This window comes from Oncorhynchus gorbuscha, unplaced genomic scaffold (genome assembly GCF_021184085.1).
Source record: "Oncorhynchus gorbuscha isolate QuinsamMale2020 ecotype Even-year unplaced genomic scaffold, OgorEven_v1.0 Un_scaffold_7:::fragment_2:::debris, whole genome shotgun sequence".
Taxonomy (NCBI): Eukaryota; Metazoa; Chordata; class Actinopteri; order Salmoniformes; family Salmonidae; genus Oncorhynchus; species Oncorhynchus gorbuscha.
Genome location: NW_025745508.1, coordinates 28,183 through 39,423, shown reverse-complemented (window position 1 = coordinate 39,423; position 11,241 = coordinate 28,183). Strand labels below are relative to the sequence as shown.

The 11,241-nt window shown below is 42.8% G+C and overlaps 1 protein-coding gene across 1 annotated transcript; it reads right to left on the bottom strand.

Annotated features, from left to right (window-relative positions):
* Positions 1–399: 399 nt before the first annotated feature.
* On the bottom strand, positions 400–10,731 carry LOC124019100 (complexin-1-like). The gene is made up of 4 exons (XM_046334469.1): positions 10,407–10,731; positions 9,436–9,553; positions 5,269–5,447; positions 400–715 (listed from the first exon to the last, which is right to left on the bottom strand). Exons 2-4 carry the CDS (start codon positions 9,464–9,466, stop codon positions 521–523), a joined length of 405 nt encoding a protein of 134 aa, XP_046190425.1. The 5' UTR covers positions 9,467–9,553; positions 10,407–10,731; the 3' UTR covers positions 400–520.
* Positions 10,732–11,241: the final 510 nt, after the last annotated feature.

The following is an 11,241-nucleotide window of genomic DNA, read 5'->3' as shown; positions in this document are numbered from 1 at the left end:
AATCAGAGTTATTGCCATATAGTTTTGCGTGACTACGAGAGGAAAAAGGATATTGTACATATTCACAACTTGACTTGACAAATGGCATGCAAAGACGTAAGGTACACAGAATTGGAATATAAAATTGAGATTAGACCTATGGCTACAACGGGCCATACCGAGCTAGACATGACGACACAGTATATGGACATATATACGTACGTACGTGTGCAAACATTTTCACATAAACCTCATAGACAAAACCAAACATTACCCTAACATCATGATATGATTCTTCAAATTTCATTTAAAGATAAAATATGGCTTATAGTGTTATTCTCTGATGTTTCTGTTTTTAGAAAGACGTATGATTATTTCATTTTTTTCCAACCAACCTAAAACAGGTGAAGCGAGGAATGTTTTTATTTTAATTTCCGTTGCTAACTCTCTGCTGCAGGGGGGGCAGAAAAGTAATCTAAAACTCTCACCAAGAAGGATACCGTAACAACCTAATGTAACTCCAACAAACGTTTTTGCTCGGCTACTTCTTCAGCATGTCTTGGAGAGGACCAGGGAGGTATTTCATGACCGTGTCCATGATGCTTTCCTCTTCGTCGTCGTCGTCTCCGCAGCCCTTGGGCACTGACGATTTAGGACGGGTCAGACTGCCCTCTGCAGACTGCTCCATAGCAGCCTGGGCCTCAGCCTCAGCCTCCTCCCTCTTCTTAATTCCGTACTGGAAAAACATGATGAAAGCTTTATAATAGAGATGACTATCAATGTGTCAGACTGCCCTCTGGAGAAAACGGATTGTAAAAGTAACAGCGTTATAATAACATTGTCTCAGAAAATACGCTTCTTATGAACGCCACATGGTTAGGAGGGAGATGGGGAGTGATACAGGAATGGTCTCCCTCTTTTAATGCAATAATAATGTAAAGAATAACAAAACATTTAAGCATTAGGTCAGGAAATACAGGAAATATAGTGGGGGTGGAGTTATATTAGAATGATGTACTTCATAAGGGCATTAATTAACAATAATTTGGCAACATAAACGTTGGGCGCGTTCGAGCGCATAACTTTTGTTACGTCGTTGGTCACTGCCTTTCAAAGTGTGTTGCATTATGGTTATGAAAATTGACTGACTTGCGACTAGATGTCGATTGCATGGCCTTTACAAAGCTCATGTTATCAAAGGCAGTGGCATGTATTCATGGATGCCAAGGGAAGCCAGGCGTACCCAAATATTTGACCAATAAAAAATAAATAATACAATTCTAAAATATTTTGTCTTTTGTCTCTCTCTGTGTTTTCATAATTTTCTGTCAATTCTCAAGTTGCTGAATCTCATCTGAGAAATCAACGAGTGAGGGAAACAGAGCCCCTCTGTCTCTGTGTGTGTATTCCATGTATCTGATACTGTCTGGACCAAAAGAGGACATTTTGTCGCCGTAGCATTTCAATGATTGATGCCCGCAAGCAGTTGGCCACCCTTGATAAAACAATTATAAAGTATTTAGCCAATCAGCATTGAGCTGAGCTCAACTGTGGATTGTCCTGGTGCAGCAAAACACCCCGCAAGGGAGGCCAGTTTGGATTTGTCTTCAGACCAATCAAAAAACATAATTTTCAGAAAAACGTCTCTGTTTTTGGTCTGCTTGTGTTGACGTCCTGCAGTGGCTAGCTTGCTAAATCGGCCTTTTCCTAAGCCATGGATGGAAATGGGGAATTTGAATTAAAGTTTTTACTTAGTCATTGGCCTGTACAAAGAATGATGAAGGTGATTCAGATCTAACCCTAAATTAATATGTTGTACCACTGGCCTGAGATGATTGAATTTCAATATGTATCCTAGATGTCGCCTAGAAGGAGCACGTTAACTAGCTAGCTAACTTTTGCTCATGTAAGGAACAACAAAAACTAAAAGTGCACTGCACGATAGAGCCACAGACTGTTTTGCCAACATGAAAGAGAGGATGATATCATTTATGTTCAACTAGTCTACAAGTAGGGTGAGTAATAAAAAGAGTGTTTTACTTGTGCACGCACACAAACCCACACACAGAAATCAGTACCATGGACAGCCACATGATGTTGAAATGGTGATGGAAAAGCGGTGCTCCTTTTGTCTTTGTGCTGTGGTTCTAAATCAGTAGTTGTTTTAGTAAACCATCAAACATGAACTTGCTTGACTATGCTGCAGGTGATAACTGTTTGTATGTTTTATATATATATATATATATTATATTTGCTTTGTGGACTTCACCGACAGATGTTGCCTTCTGTTTTTTTGATGAAACAAACGTATGTGTAGTTGAATTTATTCCGCCACTTTGTAACCAGTCTTTTTGTTGTCACAGCCTTATTGTATATCGCGGTGGTGTATGATCGAATGGGTTATAGAGCAAACAACACACTTATCCCAACATCTGTTGTAATGTGTGTTTTTTACCGACTTGGCTTGGCTTCCTCAGTGATTTCACCCACCCACTGCTACTGATCAAAGGTCATGCAGTTTCTTATGAAGTCGCCTTCTCACCAACTGCACCGTGGGAGGAACTATTTGTCACTATTTGTTTGTTTCTTTGTTGGTTTTTATCTGACCCATGTGAACGTGGACAAAAATTTGACAGAAACAGGAACAAACGTTGCCAGGATTCTAAAGCTACAGGGGATACAAATGAAAGTGACATTTGAGACCTCTCTCTCTAAACAATTATTTGTGCAAACGTTATGTTTTCGGTTTGTGAGTGTGTGATTATGGGGGTATAGAAAAGTTTATTTAGATATTTATACAGAATTAAAAATATAAAAAACAATAGCAACAATGTTGACACTGCAATGTTGATCTGTGCCTTGCGGTCGGGAAACCCACTACAGTGTCCGACCTTCGGGCTGTTGCAGATGCACCTCCCCCGACTTCACTCTCCAACTTTTGTCTACAGTTCGGCTTCGTTAGGCTTACCGCTCAAACACACCCATTCTGTTCTAATGCTGCTGCATATTACTGGGGTCTGTGACCTCGATGCTGATTGCACGTTAGCTGTAATTCAATCAAAACCACTGACTGGAACAGGCCTCTGGGGTTCGACCAAAATAACATTCTTTGTGCTCTCACTGTGCTAGGAGAATGCATGGCATGTCATCTTGTGGAGAAAGATGTATTAAAACTCGCCCTCTTGCTGTACAAGAAGAATGTTGTTTTTGGACATATTCTGCAAATCCGCTGAACGTTTTTGAATGAACTACTGGGAGGGAAGTGCAGGCTTTCGTTCCAACCTTGCAGTAACACACCCGATTCAGCTAGTCAAGGTCCAGACTGAGGACCTTGACTTATTTGATTTAGGTGTATTATCGCACAAAACTGCACACCCCGAGGAACCCTGGGTAAGGGCTATTCCAGGGCTATATATTACAGGAAATTGGGACAGGATTCAATACCAAATGTAGTGTGAGCCATTGTTGTACAGTAGACCTATGTAATAGCATGTTACAAAAATCTCTTTTTCTAACTTAAATAACAGAAACCTGGAGATGTGATGTCACCCACTCTGTTAGAAGTAAGAGAGAGTTGTGTGTGTGTGTGTGTGAGACAGAGAGAGTGAAAACACAAATCTGTGCTAATGAATTTATCTCTCAGAACAGAAACCCAACTCTTCTTCCTCTGACATATTGTGCACAGCTGTTACTAGCGCCTTTGTGCTTTTTGGGTTATTTTTAGGATCTGTCAAAAAAACGGTTTTGTTTTTTTATTCCTTCCAAAAACAGAGCTGTTACAACTCTTCTCCTCTGCTTCTACTAGTCTCTTATATGTATTTATTTGTGTTTTACTACACTGCTAGAAAAAAAGTGTAGAAAGTCTAGAACCTTAAATGGTTTTTCAGCTGTCCCCATAGGATAACATTTTAAAGAAACCGTTTTGGTTTCAGGTAGAACACTTTAGGTTCTAGGTAGAAACCTTTTTGAGTTCCATGTAGAGCCCTTTCCACAGATGGTTCTACATGGAACCCAAAATAGTTCTACGTGGAACCAAAAAGGGTTCTCCTATTTAAAAAAACAAAATGTAACCTTTATTTAACTAGTTATGAACAAATTCTTATTTACAATGACGGCCTAGGAACAGTGGGTTAACTGCCTTGTTCAGGGGCAGAACGACAGATTTTTACCTTGTCAGCTCAGGGATTCACTCTACCAACTTTTCGGTTACTGTCCCAACACTCTAACCACTAGGCTACCTGCCGCCCCAATGGGGACAACCAAAGAACCCTTTTTCTAAGAGTGTAGGCCAGTGCTACCAAGCTGACATCAACCTTGATATCATAGTCCGTTGAGAGAATTCAGGAGAGAGGGCAACCTTGAGGATGAGGGAAAGGAGGGCTGGAAGGCAGAGGTCATCCTGTCTTTGGCTGTCTCTGCCGTTCTGCTTTTCAGAGTCTCTATTCCCTAGCTGTTATCTTCCTGCACGGTGGTGGCTCGTGGTTACATAGCAACCTCCACTAGCAACCATGCAGCAGCAGTGCATCAGGCAGCTGAAGAGGAGCACCGCTTTAAACACGTTGTATCATGGGAAATGTAGTCCTTCCGGTAGCCAGATATGAGTAAACATCATTTTACAATAGTTTCCCTTTTCTTACGTTTAAAACTGACCTTTCATTTTTGCCTAGCGCCTCGAGTGAGCCAAGTCGTGTATTACTTTTTTTTTTTGTTAAGTGAAAAAAATCTGCGCTAAACTTCCAAAAAATGGGGGGGCCATGCCATGAAAAGGGGGAAATGGTTTTGTTGCTGTCAAGCGAGTGAACAGTGGCCTCGACTGCAGCTCCATTAGCTGACCCCTTTCTCTCACTGGGGCCTCTGCCAGTGTGGAAACAGGATAGCTAGCAGCTCTATACCGTCGGACCAAACTCACTTTCACTTCCTGTACAGTAATTAAAATGTTTATTTTGTTAAGTGTATTTAGGCTGTTTGAAAATGTTTGAATCATAAACAACCTGCCTTACAAGAGCAATAAGCCAACATAGCTACTTTACTAGGTCAAAGCTGTGTGTTGGAACATCTTGATAGAGTAGGGGTGAAGTAGGCCTTGTGAATTTCCTTTCTCTTTCGGCTTCAGATCTGCCTACTTCTCACCCCCCAATTTTTGTTTTGTTTTTAGTAATAACTAGGGCCCGGGAGTTTTTCCAGCTCAGATCAAGAGGTAAAGAGAGAACTCAGGGCCCAACATGAACTAAAATTGCCAGAAAGGCAGTGTGTATAACTGTTCAACGTCACATTTATTATTTAGTTTACCTTGTCTCTGATGCCTTGTCGCATTGATTCCCTCTCCACTTCCATCTTTGCATATTTATCTTTCCTCTCCTCCTCCTGCTGCCTCAGAGCCTCTTGTCTTTCTTCCTCTTTCTTCTCTGCATCGGGGTCAGGCTCTTCCTTGTCTCCTCCCATCATCTTGCCCACATCAGGTGGCCCTCCTGGGTAACACAAAGACAAAGGGCTTGTTCGACATTGCAGCCGACAGTGCAGGCGACTGCCGACCTGACTGATCTACAAATCACCTTGCACCAGAAATAACTACTCATTATTATTTGTAGATCAGTCAGTCAGTCACCATTTGCCCACAACGCATCATGGATTTGATGATCACGGACACAGCCATTGGCAACTGTCAGACAGGCTTACTTACTTTTAACATAGACTGTCATATTGTACGGTAGGCCCAAACAGACCGCATTTACATACATTTTTAGTCACAGACACATTATCCAGAGCAACTTTCAATCGACATCCAGCGCCTTACAATCAGTGAAGTAGTCACATTTGAGTTTTTTTTTAGATCACTGGGACAAGGACGAGGGAGCACTCTTGTCATTTTTTTTCCCAGTACAGAATATGCAACGAGATTAACTGTTTTCGGTGATCCTCATACAATGAGAAACTAAATCGTGTTCTCATGTGGAGCCATCCAAGTTTCACTCGCACGTTTCAATGCAGAGAAATGCTGAATGTCAGGAAACATGTTATGTCACAGACGCAAGCATTCTGCCAAATGAGCAGAACTGTTACAGTCCGAGGTATTGCCCGACAGTGCCTCACGACTGCATGCTTGGTCATGCGAGAGAGGGAGGAGGAGAGAGAAAGAGAGAGATAGAAAGAGGGAATTCCAGGAGACTGTTGTGCCCCCTGGAGTGAGCTGCTAGTCTGTTTTTTTAATTATTTTTCTTGCTCATCAGCATAAAAAAGAACTGCAGCAAAACGGAGAGCAAGAGAGATAGAGAGAGAAAAGGGAGACTGCTGCTCCTGTAGCCGGTCGGTGTGTCAGGGCTTATAGAGCTGACTGCAAATCTACATTCTCTCCCTGATCAGATAGAATCCAGGTTATATAGCATGGTGTCACCAAACTGAACACCATACAATCACTGGGGAGCACACTCAGCAGAGTGTTCAGTCTGGTTTAACCAGGATATACATCCAGTCCAGGTTAGTTTCAGCAGTTTCAAAAACAGCTGTGCTTAGTAATAGGCAGCATCATCAACCCCCCCCACCTCTGTCTCTCTCTCTATCTCTCTCTCCCTCTCTCTGTCTGTCTCTCTCTCTGAGTTTGTATTGTGAGTTGATATGGGCAATAGTTATAAATAGCCACAGCTGGTTCTTGGTGTCGTGTTCTGATGATGACTGCAGTGTGTGTTTTCGGTTTCATTTGCACGCCATGTGCTTTGAAGAGGAAGGAGTGTTTCATGCCGTCGTGGGGCACATTAGATTAAGGATTAAAGAGGGCCCTTTATTTGAAACTGTGTAACTATGCATCATCTCATAAACCGTCTTGCTCGCCCTCCTCCCCTCCTCCTCCCCTCCTCTTTGTCGTCCTACTCCTCTCCGTCATCCCACTCCTCGGGATGACGAAGAGTTCTACTTACAGTTCTACTGTCTCTACCGTTTTGACATTGGTGGGGTATAATTCCTTATTTATAGATTCTGGGCTATGCACTGGAGGAACTCAAGGTCACACACTCACTAAGGAAAATGATTAGCTTTGCAGTACAGAGGGAGGGAGTCGGGGAGATACAGGAAGCAGTTTAGTGCACCCCCTCGCTGATACAATCTCATCTAAGTGCTTTCGAATAATGAGATTAGCTTTGACTTTCAGTCAATTATCGAGCTAGAAGAGCATCTGAAGATGCCTCCATTCTATTTTCTGTTGAGGAAAGAGAAATAGTTGCCCCTCGGCAGTACAGTACCCTTCACAAGCAGGATAGATTCCCTGCAGGCTCAATAAAACTGTAGGTTTTCTTGGAGGTTAGAGATATGGCTGATTCTCCCCTAGGCTCAATTGAAGTCTAGGTGGACCGAAGCCCCACCGTTATACTGGATCTTACAACTATCAGATCTGGTCCCTTCAGATCGGCAGACGCCAAAGGGAAATAGGCTGGCTAGAGGAAAGGAGGTTGTTTTCAGATTGGCTGTTAGTCTTTCATAGTCCTGTGTGTGGATGTTCCTTTTCTCCTTCCATTCCAATGTTTCCCATTAGGCTCCACTATGTGGTGGCGTGTTGTGGGGTTCATTTGAAGGACTAGGTCTTGGTCTGACACTGGTCTTGCTCAAGTTCAGATCCTCCTCAGATGAATCTTGAGCTGCTGCCTCGGTCATGATGACACACTGGGTCTCGGTTTGATCCGGTTTTGTGCCAAGTCAGCAATGAGACACACCTTGGCCCAGATTCCATTGAGTGTATGTCTGCTATCATAAAATAGCTTGCACATCCAGTTTCAGTATTCACGGCCTCTATTCACAAAATGTCTCAGAGTAGGAGTGCTGATCTACGATCAGATCCGCCCTCTTATCCATTATGATTTCAAAAGCCAAACTGATCCTAGATCGATCAGCGTTTCCGACGCATTGTAAATACAGTCCCAGGCAATCGGAAGAGGAGTGTAACACGGAGGAGAGTTGTACTAACATGTGTATGAGTCATTTGCCATAACAGCAATCTGAAGAGGCTGTTCAATAAACTCCTTCTGCACTTCTTCTTTGCGCCCCCCCCCTCAGGCCCTGAGCCAAAAGATGACATCACCTAACCATTCCACTGAAAAAGGCTACATAGCCTGCATCCTGATTTTCCCACCCTTCCACTCATGCGTCCCGTCATGGATTTTACAATGCTGGAAAGCACATCAATCCATGACAGGAAGGGTGCAAGTGCACACTGCAAGCAGCAGTGGACTGGGGATGCGTCTGTAATGGTTGCCTATTACCATATGGTCCTGGTCAAAAGTAGTGCACTATGCGTAGAGAATAGGGTGCCATTTGGGAAACACATTTGGGTGATGGAGCAGTCAGTGAGTGGTGGATTCTGGCCTCTGTCACCAGCTACCTGGAGCTTGATTGTCCGTGTGAAATTGTTTTTCATCGGTCAGGTGACAGAGACATCATGCAGGGATGTATAAGAGTTCAGATACATGGAAATCAGAGATGAGATTTGTGGATAAATGTGTGATATATATATATATATTTAAAACATGATAATAATTAGTTGTTAATTATGTTCAAGTTTTTTTTAAATGATCATTTATTGACTGGCGTATTTAATTCCTTGATGTGTCTGTTGAGGAGTCCATCCCTTCTGCTTTACTGTCTTCGCTGTACCTCTGCATTCAGGCTCTGTGGTTTAAGTGGACTACCGCGGACCAATGAATGAAAGTTATCTGTTTAAATGTGTTGGCTGACAATCAACATTATATTTGTGACAAGTATCTCACTCAAAGTTAACTGTAAGGGAAAAAATGTATTTAGTTAAGCCTGAATTAGTTCAAATGATACAAAAACATTTGGTTGATATTCACAGATAACAGGTGGGATTATATGAGTGTGGAGTAGAATTAGAGTGTAGCTGTGTGCATCTGCAATCAAACACTTTAAATGCTGGGATGTGGGAAAGGGGCAATGCTACTGTTTGTTTCGGGATTCTTATCATGGAGACGGGAGAGAGCACGGGGCTATGCAGAGAGCTGGTGGTTGGTCCTGCATTTCAATGAGAAATGTAGGCTACCTCTCGCAATCTCGACTCCCACACACAATTTCTATAGGCTGCTCAGCCAGTGCAGCAGAAGACCCCAACAATGCAGAAGACCCCAGCAAATATGATGGAAAAAGTACCACAGGTGTACAGCATTATATTTGTCAAAACCAGGTGTTCACTTATCAAGTTTGACTTTAACATTTTGTTCTAATATAGTCTACATCAGTTTGGTCCATAACGATAAAGGGACAATGTTAGTCTAAAAAAATACAATGTTATGGATATAGCTTATAACTATATACCTATTCATTAACTTAGAAATAATTCATAGAGTTGAAAGAATGGCCCACGTAATGTATTTTCCCATCCCGTGTACAGTATATGCTGCATTGCCTTTGAGTGTCCGACACGACCCTGGTAATGGTGCAACGCGTTAATCAACTTACCTCCCATAGCTGCCTTCATTACAAAATTCATGATGATGCTTTAAGTCTTGCCTCCCCTCAGATTCACAGTTTCACGTCAGACAGGACAGATGCTGCCCAGGTGCCAGGAGAAGGAAACCTTAGAAATGAAGACAGTAGAGGTTCAGTGGTTATATTGGCCCATAACTCACTTTCTCCATCAATGACCGTGTGTCTCTGCACCCTCCTTTTAGTTTGCAAATGGAATGGTGTGATTTACAAACAAGATGCGTTGTTGGCTACACCTCCCCTGGGTAGTGCTAACCTCAAATGTATAGCCCACTCTATTTTATGAATTTATTCTGACGGAGAAAGCCTTGTGAAGGGCAGAAAAAGGTCAATTTCGAGCGGTTTTCTTGGGGCATATTTTGTATTAAAAAAGGCTATAAATTGACGGCACTAGTGTCGTAAATAACCGCCCCAACGTTGGTATAACGTAGCCTAGTACATTGCATGGGGCCAAGCTTTCCTGTACTGTACATCAAATGGGAAGAAGCAGCCTCATGTAAGCATAGGCTACCAGACACGATATAGCACCCCAATGCCGAAAACAGCGTTCATTTGATCAGGCAAATATATAAGGCTAATCAATTCCTCGAGTCCATAATCCGCGTTTAATGTCAAACTTTAAATTGTCCGGATTCAGTCATATGGTTTAAAACCCATATGCACGGTGAGTTTTAGCCTACGACGTCCCAAGTAGCCTAACCATAATCCCAATCATGGCTAATTTGAAATGAATAGGGCCTACGATCACGTTTAAAAAAAAATATTCCCCTTTATTCGGGACACATAACCCTGTCTGAACCCACACACAGCTACAAAAGCAATGGCAAAAAGCACTTCCTTTCTCTGGCGAGGAGCGATTTCAGCACCATTGTTGGGGGGACAGCTCCCAATTCGTCCCACAACATCAACATCTCTTGTGTCTTGCGATCTGGACATGCGATTACCTTTCCGAGCGCCTTGGATCTCTCAAAATGGCAAAGTTATCCTGGCAAAATATGGAAGTTGTCGCGAAATAAAGAGGGTGTGGAGATCCTTAGATGCTCACTCTGAGCATCCCTGCCGTATTTCCACCGTCTTCCTGGCTTCTGCACAACGACTGCACGCGCGTCAGGGGAGGGAACTGCAGTTGCTGTCTGATGATGAGGAGAGGTGGGTAATCACATGGAGTTCTACCAACCTTCTCCCAAACGTCCCACGCCTTCACTGACAAAAAACTGCCCCGGACTTGCAACGTCTGCTCCCCCTATTACCCAAGATTTGGCTACTAGGTTACACCGTTTGGCAAATCGGCACTTTGATACCCCAGATTAGCTATATATAAACTCTCTAATAAATGTACCTTCAAAAGTCTGACCTAAATGTTTTCGCAAATAGGGTGAATGCACACTTCAGCTGACGTAGGCTTCTTCTGTAGGTTACTCACGTCATGCACCATTTCGTTAGCTCGTTAATTCATTAGAATGGATATGTTGATTTATTTAAAGGTGGTTGCAATATGTTTAGTCAGCGTTCTAGTCTATATAGTTCGGTACTGCGCCGAGGTGCAATGTGTTTTATATCGGATAATAATTGATTGGATTTATATAGTGCTGTTCTAACAACTGAGGTACTCGCAGCGCTTTACACAGTAGGGGAAACTCACCTCATCCACCATCAATGTGTAGCGCCCGTCTGGGTGAGGCACAGGGACCTTTTTTGTGCCAGAACGCTCTCCACACATCAGCTAGAGAGGTGAGGAGTGATATATGCCAATTGGGAACGAGGGGGATAATTAGGTGG